Raw genomic sequence first — 18,441 nt, 5'->3', positions numbered from 1 at the left:
AGAAGAACCCTCTCCCACCCACCAGTAGCCTAACTCTTGCTCTCTTTGGTAATCAGTGGTTATGGAGACAACTTGGCGGGTTACCTTATGGAGCAAATGATTTACCTTAGATATTTCTAAGGGCTGGCCCAATACTGCCCTCTTGTGGCAAGTCCTAGAAGGGCTGCCGAGAGCTCTTGAAATTCAGTGGGTTGTGGCACTTGGAAGGCTCTGTAACAGAGCCACGGCCACACTCCCCCGCCTTAGTGAGGGAATTCTGAATGTCTTCCACTTCAGTTATATATGCACAGTTATATATGCACTCCTCTTCGGATGAATTTACCTGTAATAATCACCAGGAGTCCTAGTATTTTGTGGTGATTTTTGTTCCATGATGTAAATTCCAAAGTATGGAACTTAATTTCTGAGATAACCTTGACGGGGGGCGGGGGGGGGGGACGGTACAGGGGAGGGTGGGACACGGGACAAGGGACTTTTGCTTATATCTGGGAAAAAATTTGTCTACTGACTTCTTGGTGTTTTTTGCCTTCTAGAACCACCAAAGCCAGCTCCCAGACAAGGTTCCCTGCCAATTACCAAATCTGCTGACAACGCATTTGAGAACCCTTTCTCTAAAGGTTCTTTCGGTTCATCACAAGCCTCTGTAAGTATCAACTACTAGAAGCTGTTGCTCCCAAATATCAAGCCACGTAGAGCTACTTTGTCGTGAATTAATCTTGTTTGTATAAATTCTTTGGTGCTAAAGGATGTTTAAATAAGATTTATCACTGAGAACCATCACAGTGAAAACATCAACTCAGGCTGGGGAGAGACTGTTTTGGTAGGGACGACTATCCTGAGCTTGAGAAATGAATATCATAGAGAAAAAGTCTCAAGGACAGATCTCACTTTGCCTGGCTCCCAAAATCATTTTGAGAGAAAATTGAGCCAAAATAATATCTTTTTTTTTTTAAGATTTTATTTATTTATTTGACAGACAGAGATTACAAGTAGGCAGAGAGACAGTCAGAGAGAGGAGGAAGCAGGCTCCCTGCTGAGCAGAGAGCCCGATGTGGGGCTCGATCCCAGGACCCTGGGATCATGACCTGAGCTGAAGGCAGAGGCTTTAACCCACTGAGCCACCCAGGCGCCCCAAGCCAAAATAATATCTTTAAAATTTTTTCAAGGAATTAGTTTCCTGACTTCCTGCCCTCAGTCCTTGAGCTCATAAAAACAGTACCTTTCGTTTTGGAAAGGCAAACCTATGAACCCTGATTTTGATGTAAATAATAAATACACATCACGAATTATAAGCAGGCAGACACAAATCATTGTAGACCCACATGATATCTGATTTGTCTGTGACCTTTGAGAAGTCTTAATTATAGGGTTTGTTTTTTTTTCTCTGTAAGTGTAATTAAACGTATTGACTGGATGGTTTTATCTTCATAGATGGCTTCTCAACCCACATCTTCTGATGTATATAGGGATCCTTTTGGAAATCCTTTTGCCTAACTTCTGTAAGTAGAAGATCCTATGAAGCTTAGGTTTGGTAAGAAAGCATGGGATGGGGTGAGGGTGAAATTTTAATTTTCGAACTGTTACAAGGTTAAATCTCTGTAACTTAGAACTAATAAACATGGAAATCTATGCTTAACTAACTCAGTAATGACTAAGCTGAGCATTTAAGAATAGAATTCTTTTACATGCTAAAAACAGTAATATACCCATGGGGATATGGATTTCTATCATATCCTGTGTTTTTGATACTTCAGAATAACATTTTTGCATAACAATAAACTTATAGAACACATAATAGCTTTCTAGTTGTTTTGTTTTGTTTTACATCCTCATAACTACTTGGTTTCCTATAGAAGTTTTGAAATCCAAAGACTGTAGCTAAGGACAAGTCAGCTGAATAGAGGCCACCTCCCAGATCAATTTATTTCTCTGTGAGGAGTCTCACAGTTAGTCTAAAATAGTCTGAGAACGTTCAATCCAGAAGTGGTGACAGTCGCCCTTACCTCCTTCAGAAGCAGCGTGTGAGCAGATGAGTTTGCAGGTTCATCTTACTAGTAGATTTTATCCCAGGTGAGTTATTAGGTGTAACTCCCTTAGACTGAGACCCTGGGAGGGCTCAGGTGACCCTTTCTTTATCAACAGTGAGTGGAAGCAGCTCTGTCTGATTTCAGAAGATTGAAGTTAGTGGAGGAAAGGAGGCTTGGCTGCGTTTTAGAGGAGGAAGGGCATAGCTGGTGGGGGAGAACAAGAAAAAGAATGAAAGGAACCAAACCTGTTATTTTCAGTCTTGCCCCATCCAGGTGGGACTCCTACTAACTCTGTCCTGACCCACCTAGAATTTAATTATTTTAAATAGAGAAATATCTCAAATCTGACATGAACAGTAAGATTGACTTTATTTGCAATTTGGATTGTTTTCCCTTACTTGACTTCTAGAATTACAGTGTTTCTTAAAGTGCTTTTCCAGAAAGTCTGCTTCAGAGAACAGGCTGAGATTATGGAAAAAGCAAGTTCTGGGGCCCCACTCCAGCCCTAAGAAGTCCCTTTCTGATGCTGAGGAAAAGCTCCAGGTTACAAGCAGCCTGGTGGTTTCTAATGCTGATAGAACAGTGTAATATAATGAAGGGTTAGAAGTCTTAACAGAGGCTCATTCTCACCCTCATCTCCAAGGGAGGCAAACATAGACAAATGGAAAGGAATAAAATGCATCCGGAGTCTAGGAGGATTTTTTGCACTAAATTGCATTGACAAGAGGTCTCCTTGGAGGCCCTTTCTTTCTTAGGTCATTAAGTAAGGATTATTTTGGTGAACTTGCTTAACTTATAGATTGGGGTTGGGGTGGGGGAGCATGATCATGGGAGAAAATAACTAATATTATTGAACATTTGTGTGAATCACTTTATTTCAGGCTCTGCATTTATTTTCTTATTTAAGCCTCTCACATCAGCCCTAGGAGATACTATTATTGAGTTTTAAATGATGACTTGATATTTAATACATTGATATTTAACCCCAAAATTTTAACCATGGGTTTTTTCTTCTCTACACTTCTCTAGGAACTTGTATGATGACTATCCAGAGGAACAAAAAGGTTGGCCTTAGTAGTCAAGGACAAAGCTAATAGCCGGACAACCTCTGCTCTCGTTCCAGCTTTGACATATTATCTGTTGCCTTGTTGCTTGCTGCCTCTTCCACTTGTAAAATGCCTTTCACTTTTCTGTTTAGATTAAAGCTAAACTGAATCCATGGCTTTAAATAAATTAAGAATCTAAATTCTCTCGCTTAAATGTAAATGAAATAGTTACCCTACTTGAACCATTGCCTAGTGTGTTCCTAGAACCTTCTAGAACACTGTACTGTGTACCCTCTGGTTGGGAGATTCAGCTACCACAACTCCTCAGATGACACTGTTTTGAATAAATTTTAAAATCCTTACTGTTCAAAGTTGTTTGGGGGTTCTGTTTCACAGCATAAATCCTAAAGGTTATAGTATAACAAAATGCCTTCTTAAATCTTGCTTCATATCAACATTTATAAAGAATTTTTAAAGTAAAATTGAAGCAAGTCCAACTTCTCCTTAAACACTTGGGAATCTGACACACTTAAGGACCTTTTTAAAAATATAAATTCTCTTTCTGAAGATTATTTTCTTTCAAGGACAAGATTGTTCTTTTTTTTCCCCCCAGTCTCTTGCTTGATAGTGCAAATGAGGGAAAAATATTATTTGTCTCTCCTCTCCTCTTCCCTCTGATTCTTTTTTCAGTCAGTTTTACTCCCAGGTTCATATAACATTACTTCCCTTCCACAAGCAACAGTTTTATGGGGGAAAAAAAAAATCTAAGGATTCATGGATCTGAAATGTCTCTGCCTTCTCAGTAATCACTAAATCCCATAACTAGAATTGCAGATGGATACAACCTTTATCCTTTCTATGGAATAGGAGGCCATCCTCTTGATCTGAAGTTCCAGAAGAGCAGTTCAGGTTGAAGAAAATGAAAGAAAAACCTAACTCAATTGGGCAATGAAGGACTATATTCTGGAGAGCCAACACATCAGAAACTTCAATGTAATTGTGCCAAATATACTGGGTGCTTATATGGGGTCATGCTAGACCTTTATCAAGTAACTGGAAAACTCGCTTGAAGCCACAATCTCCTAGTTAGTAGGAAGATAAATGATGAATGGAGGGGTGGAGTGAGAAGCTGTAGAACAAGTATTTGGTCTTATCATTGAAAATTTAACGTCTGCAGTATTTTTCTCCTCATAACCTTGGAAACTCTCCCAGTTCATTTCCAGTCATATTGTTAGCACAGTTCTGAAGGATTTGTTCTTGCCAAAATGAGTTTCATTTTGTTATATTTATGTTGGGTTTTTAAATGTTTCTCTTGACCCTTAATGCTCAGGTTCTCATGGGTGTTAATCAACCATACAATGTTAACTTTAGGTAGAAGAGGAGGATGACTGCTTAGGATCTAAACCAAGATGGTGGCCTCATGAATGTTTATTGATTAGCCCTAAGTAGTCCAAGCTAAATTCCTGTGGTTTTATGTTTAATGGTAATAGCTGATCATGAATGGCATAATTTTCCATCTGGCTTCCTACTCAATCATTATAAACACAGTCCTAAAATAGTATTTTATATGTCCCAATACCTGAATGTGCTCAACTGGAGGCAATTATATCTAGGTAGTTGAATTTTTTTTAAAGTAGACAGATTTTGAAAAGGATGATCAGCCACACACTGCTTTGTACATACTTATTTTCCTGTGCACTTTTCTGTATGCAAATAAAGCTATAAATTTACTCATTTCAATAAACTGGAATGGCAGAATCTCATGCGTTAGCATCAGTTTATTCTTACAGTTGACCCCTACTTCGAGCTGATGTATAAAATATAATCAGTCCAAGGTGAGTCAATATTAGTGCATTTTGGGTTGTCATAAAGAAGAAAAAAATGGAAATCTGGGAAATGAGACCATGAGTAAACCATTGTCTGATATCTTTTCATGCCTTATTCTCCACTCCCTGACCTACACATATTCCCTTCCTGAGAGTTTAACAGGAGCCCGGTGGATAAGACCTGTATCAGAACAGCCACTACTGACATCTAATATAAAAATGATTTATTAATGAACTCTTGGTTCACACCTTCTACCCTTTGCGTCTCCTTGTTCTTGACTCAGCCATGTTTGTCCTCACCAAGACACAACTGTGTGGACTGATGCGGGCTGGTGTAGGCCACTCTCAGGAGAGCTTCTGCTTGAGGTGGGCAGGCCCACGATCCAACATCTTTAGCACAAGGACACTTTTAAATACTCTCCCCTAGGATAAAAGCTCAAGGCTCCCATTTTTTTTCAAAAAGACCTAGATGTCCCGGGAAGATGTCCCTGAGACAGGATTGCTTCGGTACAAAAGTCTTGATCTTAAAGTTTTCTAAGTCTTAGGACAAACTTGGGAGCAGGTGGGTGTCCTTGATTTATGATTTATGATTTATGATTATAGGTCATTCATTATTACTGCCTTACCTTTCCCCTTAAGTGAAACATTTGGTCTCTTTCTATCAACAATGAGTAGAATACAGAAAAACAGTTTCCACACAAAAGCAGCTTCCAGTAAGCCACAGATGTGCTGGAGAAGACTGCTGATAAGAACACATTGCACAAATTATCCGGCTTATCCAAATGCTCTGCAGTGTGTCTGACCCACTGAGCCTGTGCACTGTTTCCATGTGGCTTAATCTGTAAGATCTTGCCAGAGGTTAACCCTTGCTCATACGAACAAGGGGAGGACATTCATTTCAGTACCGTAAGAGCTACTGTTGGCCAAGCAGGGAGAGGTGCTCCCTGAAGTGTCTCGCAAAGAAGCAGATCCTCTTCTTTACAAGTCTATTTAGTAACAGTCCTGGTCAGACCTGTATGTCAGAAGTTCGGCTTTTATGCTAACCCTATTATACCTGGAGGCAGGTTTCTTTTAGGCATCAGACAGCTCTAAGCTAAAAGCTAAACTTGAACAGCACCGGGCCCCTAAATTCTTCACCTAAAGGCAATACAAAGGGAGAAGGTATTGATTTTATCAAGGTAATCTTGCATCTAGGAAGTGCTTTACCATTTATGCAACCTAATTTCATTCTATTGATATCATAATCCCATGGGGTGGGAGCTGTCACTGTTCCCTCTCATCTAAGAATGGCATTCATGCTTTAAAATCCCTTCCAACTCTTGAGTGATTTCTGTGGTATTTTATTGTAAAACTGCCTTGTGGTAGGGATATCTTTTCAGTCTGTGATTTCAGACTGCTCCATCAAAATGTTAACCCTGGTGTCTAGAGAAAGCAAAACACATTCTGTGTCTTTCCTGTGCTGAAAGCAGGGGGGCCGGGGGGGGGGGACAGAGGATGTAGCTAACTCAGAAGTTGGTTGACCCTGAAAAACCATGAGTGTGGACTCTGACCCCTTTTCCCGGAATAGGTTCGATAGAAAGTCTTCTAGTAAAAGCCAGGCACTCTCTAAAAGTCCCTGGTAAATATTTAAGCTATTACCATTGGAGGAAATTGCTAAATAGTAAAATATCTCATTCTTGCCGGGAAATGTTGTTTTTACTAACTTTCTTCTATTAAAAATAACTAAGACTCAGTTCTAAATTGATATGCCAACCTTAGACACACACAGTGTGACAGCAGCAGCCTTGTTAACATGTCCTAATTATAGGCAGGCTGATGGCCAAGGGCCAGCCATGTGTCATCTCACCTAATGAGGGCCTGAGCCCCTTGTTTGTCCTTGCTTTTCTGGAATTACGTGCTTAATTACTAAATCTCTATTGTGTGCTGAAATCATACGAGTGCCAGTCTCCAAGGAGATGACAGTGTGGGCTACTCAGTGGCAAAGAAACTGGGTTTCCACCTTGACCAAAGTTGAGGTGGTTATAAAAGAAGGAGAAACACCTGACTCCGAAAGTCTCCATGACTACGTTTTCTTCTGATGTTATTTACAGAGTTTTCTGTCAAATCTCTCTTTTCACTTGGTTAACTTCAATCATTATTATTTTACCTGAATTTTAAGAAAGTGAAATTATTACCATTGTAAAAGTTACATGATGACCTGACTGGGCTGAGGCTGAGCTATGGATGGTTCTAGGGGTGTGTCTGAGGGTACTTCTACCAGATAACCTACCAACACTGATTGATCACCACAGAGCCTTTTGTTCAGGGGCAGCTAAGAGGAGTGTTGGAACGCAGGAGCTAATGGAGAGGGAGGGGGAGGGGAATGGAAAGCTGATATGATGTTTGCCTCCTTACCTCCCTCACTAGCCTGAGAGACTGGCCTAGAGACTTGATGATGGAAATGATAGAGCTAGAAGCAGGAGGAGTTGTCTTTTTTTGTTGAAAACCTCTGAGAACAGGCTGGCATGTTATAGCCCATGTGCCCATTGCTAATGAATGGACTACATCAAAGGAAAGGCTCACAATGGTTAAAATTACTAGTGGGTTATTTTCTCACATAAAAAGTCTAGATTGATGCTTGCTGATATTGGCTGAGCGGCTCAACAAGGCCTTCATGGACATGGTCTCTATTTTAGCTTTTCACCCCAAATTTTGTAGCCTTTTGACACTCTGTTCTTGTGTTTATTGCCTAATGGTCACGAGATGGCTGTACAGCTCCAAATATGACATCAGTGTTCAAGGAGGGCAGAATGGGAGGAAGGGAGGAGGATGGGAAATCAAGCTTTTAGCTTTGTCAGTCTCTATAGTGAACGTAGTTAAGGATGAGACGTGGCTGGCTAAATAATTTCTGGGACCTAGAGCAAAATAAATATAGAGGATCCATTTTTCATAAACCAGGAGAAAACGTGCCGTTAAAGACATTGATGCATGACATATCCTTTCTTTTGCAACCTTTTTCTTATTATGATATATTTTATTGCTATTTAATGTTGTTCTAAGTAAAAAAGAAATGAAATTTTGAAGCTTTCATGTGAATTTTATTGATAATCTTTAGCTGGCAAGTGCAATCTCTGAAATTATACAATCTGTACTTCATAACTCATCCATGCATCTATATTTAACATAATATGTATTTGATTCCTACCAGAACAGTAGAAACACTGCCTAAAACTAACTCAACTATTTTCAATTCACTTCTTGATACATGAACATTCTACCAGTCAATACATGTTACCTTTAGTTACCAATGAGTAAAGAAAAATGGTGGAAAGAAGAAATATGGGCGGCCCTATCTTTTTCTTTCCTTTTATATGATTATTTTCAGCATAAGTAGATGGCTAATGCAGGGAAGTAACACTACTATTAAGAAAGATCTGATAGTGTTTCTTGTTCATTTGTGTTTCTTCTTGTATTGGAAGTCAGTTCTGGTTCAAATGGAGAGTATGACCCCTCAGGGCTAGGTATATGGGTATAGGTACATGGTGCTAGGCACAATACGCCAATCTTATATTCACTTTTGCTTTCATTCATTGAACTCCCACACATCATGGGTCCACCTGAATTCCATGTTCATGGGACAACATAAGCATTCTGTGCAAATGTGGTAGTATGGAGTAAGGGACACAGTATACATTTCCTCTGCTCATGTGTGTGCTCCCTTTTCCAATCAAACTTGCTTTCAAAACAAAAGTCCAAACACAATATTAAGAATTTCAAGATGGCACTAATAGAGCATGAAACCTACCATGGGACCTTTCCAAGCGCTTGAGCCCTGTCCGATTACTCAGTTCGCATGTCCTTGAAGCCTGCCTTGGCAAGAGAGCCTTAGAAATGGGTGATGGATTAGCCAATGTGTCTCCCACATGCCTGGGTGATAGTTTAACCCTAAGTTGGCCTGCCTCCAAGTGCAGATCATAGCAATCTTTGATGACATAGCATGCTCAGGGCAGAAGAGAAGCCCACACATGGAAAGCATAGTCAGCAAAGCCAATGTCAAGGTACCTCCACTAGAAAGTATAAGCTCAAGAATGCAGAAGACTGGTTTCTGTGCATTAATATCATGAGGATTACCAGAGACTATAAAAGTTAGAAAGGCGTGGGTTTACTAAAAGCCCCCAACCAGGAAGCCTGAATGTGGGCATAACGTACTTTGACATCAAAATGATGCACCATCTCAGTTGGAAGGAGAGAGGACTGTAGAATTCCTGAGCTCTTGCTGACGTGCTTCACAATTCTTCATTTCCCTTCACTGCAAGCACGACTGCCAAATCTGGAAAGCCAGACTGGATTCAGGGATGGTCCACAGAAGTCACTAAATAATAATAGCAAACACCTACCCAGCATTTACCATCCGCAAACACTATTCTGAGTGTGTTACAACAAACGACTTAATTTCCATGTCAGTTCTATGAAGCAGGCTGCTACTACCACCACCATTTTATAGACGAGGACACTGAGGAATTCCCAAAGTCACAAAGCTAGGGCTGAAGTGTCCAGTGTCCTGGAAGTTAACCTCAAATTCACCGCTCCAGCACTCCACTGCCTCCAAAACCTGGCCCCAGTGCCATTATGCTGGCCTATCTTCCATTCACCAAGATTTTCTTCTCTTCATAGTACTGGTCTCCTCTTCTGCTTCCTGTAACCAATATGCCCATCATGATACACTTATGCTTATGTTTAATTCGGCAAGTTGATCTCCCTTTGGGCTTTTTAGGGCACATTTTCAGAATGAATTAGGTATCACTCAAAAGTTTGAATTATCTAGTTATTATAAATGCAACACATCAATCTAACCTCACATAACGCATTCTAATTCAGGTATTTCCCATCAGCCCATTTAACGTAAGCTACAGGCCACTCACAATGAAAGATGGGTTGTGAGTAATGTTCTCCCCATATCTTCTGCATTATAAATATTAAACCATCCTGCTTCTGCTTATGGAAGGCTAGTTGGATGTTCCATGGTCAATGAGGAGTCCAATTTTGTAACAGTAATTCTTTTCTGTCTATGTTTCATAAAATTGGATACCCCATGGTATCATGCTTTTAATGAACTGAATCAAAATTATGTATTCACAACGTAGTTTATTTTACACAGTGCTTTTTATTCTCCCCTTCTCAGTTCTCCAGGGTATAAAAAACCTATTAGTGGTGATGATTTTCTTCATTCTTCTGATTTGACAAACACAAACCCTTGCACTGTAGAGACTGGAAACTGAACAAGTGAACACAGAGCAGAGAGATGCCTTGCAGCCCATCCACCATACACACACAGCTCCATGGCAGGGAAAAGCACAGATCAGTAAAGAGGAAAAAATGAAGGAGTTGATGATGCCAGACCAGAAATGGGATTAAATTCCTGAGTTAAATCATCTGTAATTACTGACTGGCCCTTCCCTAGAGAAGAAGGATTAGCAAAACATGCCTAGAGAAGAAAATAAATTTTTTTTTCTTAAATTGGGTCAAAAATTTGCTTACACTAACTACACTGGGGTGGAGAGAGAAAATATATCTATGTTGTATGTTTTTTTTTTTCCCTTCCTTCCTTCCTTCCTCCCTTCCTCCCTCTCCCTCTCTCTCTCCCTTCCTCTTTTTTTCCCTTCCTGTGTCCTTTTCTCCCTTTATCTCTTTCTCCTTTACTTTCTTTTTTTCTTTCCTTCTTTCCATCTTTCCTTCTCTCTTTTCCCAATGTGCTCTTCCTCAGTTTCTATTCTGCTAGATGTGAATGCCAACACTTAGTCAGGTCCTGCAACCCCGATCCAGTCATGATGACTCCCTCTAAGGGTATTTTCTCTCTCAGCTATGTGTCCAGTGGTTCACAATTCTTCCCCTTCTCCTGCTCTTCTCCATGATGATGGTTAGTTTGATGGGGGGAGAGGAACATTGAGAAGGGGCTTGGATCCTCAGACAGGTCCTTGTACTCTCCTCTGAATCTTTTAGTCTACAGCACATACCTCATTTACTTGGCCACTATCTTGTGGGATCTGTGGCTAATACTCTTGGCTAAAGCATGGGGAGTTTATTTCTCTCCATGCAGCTGAGGGACCTACAAGGTCTGGTTGTTCTGTACAAAGCCTGCGCCCCTACCTTGGTCCTTACCAACTGGACCGTGGACATCTGCCTGTGAGTGCCTTTACATCTCTGTGCCTCAACCCTAGGGCCACATTGCCCTTGACGGACAGCGAGTTTGCCAGCTACCCTCTCTAACCCTCCTCAGGGCTTGGGAACTTCTTGGTATCCTCTGTGGCCCACAACAGCCAAAGAAACCTATGAAGCCAAATTCAGTTTTTCCTCTACCCAACCACACACCACAACCACTTTTGTTCCGGTTTGGCTTCCCCCATACTGGGAAAGTCTGGAAGTTGCTCTCCCAGAGTTCCAGATGGCAAGGAAAGAAACATCTGCTCTGACCTCAACCTACTTACCATGCTGGCCCCATTCCAAAGTGTGGTCTACTATAAACACTCATCTCCAGGCCTGCTTCCCTCCCCCTCCCTCCCACCCTCTCACAACTGTTCTGCTCCAACAAGAGAGGCAGTCTTCCACATTATCTACATCACAAGCCATGCTATCCCCACTACTTTGAGATTCACAGGTGACCAATCGCTGCTTTATTCCACCATCTCCTTCCCTGGGCAATAAGCCTCACAGTTCAGCCTTGAGGTCTCAGAGTCAAAAAACAATTTTAAAGGAGAAAATTAAAGAAAATTTAAGATTTGCAAAGCATCATCCCCTATTATATTGAGTTGGGTTTACATGTTGTTAAATGATAAAACTGTATATAGTTTTGTCCTCAAATACTAGTTTCTTTTTGTCAAAGCTCCAAGTTCCAGAAACCAAACATACCTGAACCAAGTGAAATCAACCAGTCATCCAGTAACTCTGAAATACCTATGGAATAACTATGAAGTGCCCATAATGAACCCACTTACCATTACGCACACTGTAGAAATACTAAAGCAATAAAAAGAAAGATGACTTCCAGATATAGAAACCAGAGGGACAGGTTTAGGGCAGGGATAGGGCAAGAATTAGGTGTATGATTTTAGACACAGCAAGTTCGAATTACCATATGGGCAAATCAAACTCCACGTTGAGACTTCTTAAAAGTACTTGAGGATTGTTAAGCTGGGAAGTAACATCATAAGTTTGCATTTTTCAAAAAGTATCACTTTGAGCTATCTATACTTCTAAAACAAGAACGCAGAAGATCCTGGTAAAGGAACTTCAATGGTGAGACTTCTGGTTCTGAAGAATAGGCTTAATTTTTAGAGTGGGTAAGAAGAGAAGGGATAGACTGAGAAGCAGAGAGGATGGAGGACAGACCCCTGAGGAATATCAGCATTGTATAATGGACAAGGGAGAGGAACTGGCAAAAGAGAAGCAGAAGATCAGAAAATGTTGGGGCTCCTGGGTGGCTCAGTGGGTTAAGCCGCTGCCTTCAGCTCAGTCTCAGGGTCCTGGGATCAAGTCCCGAACCAGGCTCTGTGCTCAGCGGGGAGCCTGCTTCCCCCACCCCTCTCTTGCCTGCCTCTCTGCCTACTTGTGATCTCTCTCTCTGTCAAGTAAATAAATAAAATCTTAAAAAAAAAAAAAAAGGGATCAGAAAATGTTGTATCACAAAAATCAAGAGAACAAAGAATTTTAAAGCGTAAGAATGGCCAGTCAAGTCAGATGCCCCTATGGGACAAAGATCAGGGCCAAGAAGTGTTCACCAAATTTAGCAATAAGGAGGTCTTCCATGGAGTAGTAAAGGCCAAGGACAAACTGTAATAGGTTGAGCATAACCATGTAGTAAGGGAAGAAAGTTGATACAGACTGCAAAAAAGTGTGGTTAACAAAGGCAAGAGCAATAAGAGAAACCCAAAAATGGAGAAATCAAGGATCTGGTTGTTCAATAAAGCAAAGAAAAGGGATATTGAGAGTATGAGGATGAGGTAACTGGAAGTAGGATATTGACATTTACGAAGATGAAGCCTTTACAGGTGTTAGAATGACTTTAGGACAGTGGCCTCGATGGGATTAAGATACATATTCATAGAACTGTTGGCATCAAGAAAGACTGAGGTAGGGTGGTACTTCAGAGAACACTGAGATCACTGAAGGAAGGGCTGGATTTAGAGTGGGGAGAAAGAGAGAGGACAGTGTCAAAAGTCTTGGGTGAATGTAGACAGTCAGCAGTGTTGGTAAACAGAAGGGTAGAAGGTGGCATAGCCAAATCTTGTCAGCTTCAAAAGGAAAAGGGATCATATTGAGTCTTTCCTTAAATGAAGTGCTGTATGCAATCAAGGGGGCCCTAAGTAGTTCCATGTGACTGTAAACAGATCTGAGCCGCAGGAATTCTTATTACTGTAAAGAGATGCCAGACTGACAGCACTCCCATTGAACTTGACACAGAGCCCCAGAACCAACCACTCCACAGAGAAACTGTTCTCTTCCTTTAGAAAAGAGCCTATTTGAAAGTTCTGTAATGAAAGTGGCATAGAACCAACAGTGGAGAAGGCTGGAATCCGATGCTGCCCCACCCCGACTGTATGACCTTGGGAGTGTCACCTCCCCTTCCTGGACATCATTTTCCTCATCCACATTGATTTATTCATCTATGAATCATAACTCCCACTATCTGTTGAAGCCTCATGGCCGTAGGCACATCCGAGATGTTGAGGACAGAGCATCAAGTAGGACACACCCCAAACCAAGGGCCTAATATTTGACAATTCTAATTCTCTCCAGCAAGCGCATGTGTTTTAAGTGAAAGTACTACAGTGTCAGGGTAGCAGTGTAAAAACCGTGGATCTTTCGGGATCCAGTCAGAAACAGATACGGGTTGAGGTGGCAACTCCTACTTGGGTCCTGAGGGAGTCCATGAAATGTCTACTAATAAACTTCTAAAAAACTGCTTCCATCACTTTAAGAGATCCAGATGGAATTATGCCCAACACATTTACAATTCTGCAGTAAAAATTAAGTGTTCTGCCTGATGGTTGTACATTCTAAAGTACACATGTGCGTGACTCTACCTTAAAAAGGAGCAAAAGTATTATTATTGGACAATAAATATAATTTATGCCATGAAGTTCCCAAGCAAACTGAAACCAAAGGGAAATTTTTTAAAAATATATTTTTTGAAGCCTCCTGAGTGGAGAAAACTGTGAGAGTCCTCAGCAGGGTGGAAAACTCTGGCATCAGAGTTTTGTTCAAATCCCACCTCGGCCGCTTTGTCTGCATAGCCTTGGCTGTATTCCTCTGCACCTCATCTGTAAAGCTAAACCAGAAGCCTACCTTTTAGGGAGTTGAGAGGGTTTAATGAGAAATGTTATCGTCTCATGTTAAGGTGACATAATTAAAACAATAACAACGACAGGACTGATGTGTGGTGGAAGGAGCCTGAGACGTGGAGTCAGGCGCGCCAAGTTCAAATGCCATTTCTTAGCAACTGCAGGTGGTGATGCTGGGCAAATTATGTAACCTCAGTGCACTTCCATTTCCTCAACTGTAAAATGGATTATTTTGAGGATAAAATTATATTTTTATATGTGTGTGTATGTTAGTTATAATATATGTCTATTAGCTTGACCCCTTAGAAAAGTTTGATAAATGTTTGTCCTTTCTTTTCTTTGAAAGTCATTACATGTTAAATAAAATTGCTATTTTTCCACTTCTGTGGTTCAGCATGCTTCCCTTCCCCTAGATATAACTGAAGTATAAACCTCATTTAAAAACATGTCAAAAAAATAAAATAAAATAAAATAAAAACATGTCAGATACATAACAGATGTTAAGGGCAAAGAAGAGTTAAAAGCTCTACAAAAATGTAAGATGTATTTTATTTTACATATCACTAACATATAATACATAATTAATATAGTTTTGTTATATTCTGTTGCTCCCGTTCCTTGGCTACATTACATTTAGCCTGAACCATGGGGATAAAATAAATAGAACATCTACAGAGCAATTCAGCATTCAAACAACCAACCAGTAAGAAATTCCCCTTTTCCCTTCTTCCATCCCCGGAGATCAGGGGTTTGGTGGGGGGGTGGCTCACTCAGTCTCTGAGTACAGAGGTGATTTTCAATCTCCATTTACATCTAATTATCAAGTCACAGTCTGCAGGTTGACAAGGTCAGGAACCAATGAAATTAGTCCCACTAGAGACCTCAAACTCTCCCCATGAAAAGGAAAGGGAGACAAGAAAGCCTGTGGAGAATAACTTTGACTCTAGTAGGACCATTCGTGGAAAGGTAAGGCAGTGCTGGAAAAACTAGCTGTCTGATATCCCCCAACCCCACCCTCTGCTTTACCAGATTGCATATGTGTGCAAATTTCCTCTTTGTAATTAGTAAGTACTGATGAAGGCCCCTTAAGTCCTGTGTTCCGAACATTCTTTCCCAAAAACGTAATGAAATACTGCTTCTCAAGCTGGTCATTCTAAATCCCAACCCTGGCCACACATTGGAATGACCCAACAAGCTTAGAAGAGATACGGATGCAGGGTACCCTCTCAGACCAGTTATAGTAGAATCAGATATGGGGGCGTGGTGAGAGGGTGGGCATCAGTGGCTTTGCACGGGTCCAAGGTCATTCTACTGTCTAACCAGTGTTTAAGAGCAGCAGAGACATCCACATTCTCTAGCACTTAGAAAACACCTTACCCTTTCCACAAGTCCCTGAGAAAGTGAAAATATGAAAGGGAGGGGGTCCTTTAACATGGGCTGGAGCAAACTGCCTCATCTCAGAATCTATCTCTCTGACAGGTGCATTTCTGAGATAAGGAGATCATACCCTCCTGCGGGATAATGTACACGCAGTAGAGAGTTTCCCGAGATTCTTCAGAATGACCCGCCGAGTCTATAAAGAAAGCCAGCTTTGTACCTTAACCGCACCTTGCACTTCTCTGGCACGCCTGTGGCAATGACCCACAGGGCTGGGTCTCAGGTGGCCGCATCGGTCCCTGCCTCATGCTCCAGTCACCGCAGTTCTTTGATTTCTTTTAGTATTTATGACTCTCTGAGAATCATCCACAGACCCATTTTCCGCCAAATTGCTCACTCTCTCATCCTTCCTCCCAGAGTCTCCCCAGATGAGAAACACTGGAGATTTGTTTTGTTTTTTCTTTTGTTGTTTGTTGTTGTTGTTTTGTTTTTTTTTTTTAATGCTCCCGTTAATCTTAGTCAATTCAGCACTCACGGGGCTGGGTGCTCGAATATGCTCGTCAATATGAGAAAACAGTAGGCGAAGAATTACGACACGACTCCCCTTTGATTGGACTTTGGCTCCCAGGAAACACAGTTGGACAGAAACCCCAACCGAAAACAAGCAATAATTGTCCCCCAGTTGTCCCGCCCTTTGCAGATAAATGCCTTGCGGGACCCATCTGGCCATTCCATGCGGGGCCACCTAGTCAGAGCAGATGTCTGCCAGCCAGAGGTTTGCCTTTGCACTATGCATTTTAAAAATAAGTTTGCTGACCGCCGGGCCTACTCCTAGGTGAGTTGCTTTTCCGTTTGTCTCTGGAATTTCACTTCCGGCTTTGATATTTCAAGGTCTACTTCTTAGCAGGAAAGCAGGTTAAAAAAAAATTTTTTTTTCAACCCACCTTGAGATAGATAGTCCCTGATTTAACCTTTGAAAAAGGGTGAGGAAAAGTACAGGGGTGTGTTTCTGAGAGTTTTCTAAGGAGACCTGTAGCTGTTTCCAGCAATTTCTTTTAAACAGCCATTCAAATGTTAAGGCCAAGATAGTCTTTCAATACTTGGAATGATGAAACAAAGCTGGTTTTCACTAGGGTATGATAGATAAACCTGAGTTTATCAGTATTTCACATCTGAAAAACTTTAAAAGAAAGAAAAGTAATCTCTCCCTCATTCTGCCTCAATGTCTACCACCCTTTACGGCGGACTACCTCACCTTTCTGCCCCCGTGTCAGGTGAGGGTTAGGCAGCTTGCTTTTCCTCCTTGACATCCCAGGTTGTGTCCAGAGGCACACATTTTGACCTCCGGCTTAGGATTGTAGTTCTATCCTTCAAGAAGAATCACCATCCTGCGGACCCATCAGCCATGCTTCCATCAAAGACTGACTTTCTCTCCTTTTGTTCTGATCCTAATTGGGAACAGGAAACTCATGCCAAGCTGAGCCAGGAAATAAATCATAAGATAGTATCTGCTTACTGAACACCGCTGCTGCACCCGGAATTGCTGGAGAACACGTCCGCCATCCAATACAGAATGATGAAACCCGGGGACAGTATTGAACTATTTCTGGTTTTGACAGTATTGTTGGGGGACAACATCTGCCCAAACACTCACCCTCTGCCTTGACATCACTGCAACCTGCAGCCATTTCCACTTTGGTCATCTGACCCTTAGCTTAACCAAATTCTGTTTTGGAAACTGATGGCCATGGCAAGCACATCCTCACCAGCCTCCCGGCTACCTCGGGGGCCTTCGCGCCTCCTGAGCCCCACTCAGCATGTGGTGTGAGCTGAAAAGCCATGTTCCATTTGGAAAACATTTTCACTTACCTGACATCGGGGACAAAAGGGATTTGGGAAGGCAGTTACTAAAAGTTGCTTTAGCCTTCTGGTACTTACCCTGACCCTTTCTTAAGTTAAAAAAAATAATTTAAACAACCCGCATTCCTGGATCGAGACTCCCGCTGATCAAAAAGGAGAGTCTGCAGGGAAGCCTACAACCACTTTGAAGTTTGCGTCCCTGGGTCCTGGCCGCACTCAGCTATTTCAGGGAGGACCACAAAGGCCCCCTGGCCGGCCCCCCAGCTCGGAGCAGATGCACTGCTGGGCCGGATTTGGCTTCGAGTGCCTCACTTTCAAGGCCCTTAGGAGTTTATGAGGGTTACCCTGCTTGAACACTCCATGCCCTACCCCTTGACAGACGGTTGAGGTCAAAACAGAGTGTTCAGATCCGTCAGGAAGTGAGACATGTAGTTCGACCAGAGCACTGGAGTTTGCAAATGATTTTTTTTAAAATACAGAGTTGATCAGAATGGAGCACTCCTCTGGAGTGAGGCTTCCCAAACTCAGCTGCAGGTGTCATTACTAACGAACAAACCATGTACATTTGAGCGCGTTACTCAAACTTTCTGTACCTTGGTTCCCTCATCTGTAGGGTGGCAGCTGTATTCTTTTCCTAGTACCAGAAATCAGGCAGCTTCAGACAACAGAAATCTATTACCTCACGATTCTGGAGGCTGGAAGTCTGAAATCAAGGTGTCCACAGGGCGGTGCTCCCTCTGAGACCCTAGATATGATCCCTCTCTGCTTCTGCTGGTAGCTGGCAATCTTTGGCATCCGTGGCTTGTAGTTACCTCATTTCAGTGCCTGCCTCTGGCACCACAGGGCTATCATCAATCATCCTTCCTCTATGCCTGTTTGTCAGGCTCTAAATTTTCTCTTTGTAGAAGGACACCAATCATACTGGATTAGGGCCCACCGTAATAAATTCACTTTAACTTGGTTTCCTCTGTAAAGACCTTCTTTCCAA

At 41.7% G+C, this 18,441-nt stretch overlaps 2 protein-coding genes and 1 long non-coding RNA gene across 6 annotated transcripts in view; 2 read left to right on the top strand and 1 right to left on the bottom strand.

Annotated features, from left to right (window-relative positions):
• DAB2 (DAB adaptor protein 2) overlaps positions 1 to 3,998 on the top strand; it is a 49,087-nt gene extending 45,089 nt beyond the window's left edge. For 3 of the 4 annotated variants that reach the window (XM_047729699.1, XM_047729700.1, XM_047729698.1), the window contains 3 exons: positions 534 to 643; positions 1,432 to 1,499; positions 3,057 to 3,998. In XM_047729699.1, the coding sequence (XP_047585655.1) occupies positions 534 to 643; positions 1,432 to 1,494 (173 nt within the window). In that variant the 3' untranslated portion in view covers positions 1,495 to 1,499; positions 3,057 to 3,998. The remainder of the gene's footprint in view (positions 1 to 533; positions 644 to 1,431; positions 1,500 to 3,056) is intronic. The other variant, XM_047729697.1, reaches the window with a different exon arrangement.
• Positions 3,999 to 9,013: 5,015 nt separating this feature from the next.
• Positions 9,014 to 18,311, bottom strand: LOC125100735 (uncharacterized). Its single transcript, XR_007127636.1, has 3 exons — positions 18,133 to 18,311; positions 16,849 to 17,041; positions 9,014 to 9,208 (listed from the first exon to the last, which is right to left on the bottom strand). It is a non-coding gene; the product is annotated as an uncharacterized LOC125100735 (long non-coding RNA).
• The window catches only part of C9 (complement C9), a 63,058-nt gene continuing 60,905 nt past the window's right edge, over positions 16,289 to 18,441 (top strand). Inside the window, exon 1 of the mRNA XM_047731131.1 lies at positions 16,289 to 16,428. Within this exon, the coding sequence (XP_047587087.1) occupies positions 16,352 to 16,428 (77 nt within the window). The 5' untranslated portion in view covers positions 16,289 to 16,351. The remainder of the gene's footprint in view (positions 16,429 to 18,441) is intronic.

Source organism: Lutra lutra, chromosome 5 (genome assembly GCF_902655055.1).
Source record: "Lutra lutra chromosome 5, mLutLut1.2, whole genome shotgun sequence".
Classification (NCBI taxonomy): domain Eukaryota; kingdom Metazoa; phylum Chordata; class Mammalia; order Carnivora; family Mustelidae; genus Lutra; species Lutra lutra.
This window is presented reverse-complemented; position numbering and strand designations above follow the sequence as displayed.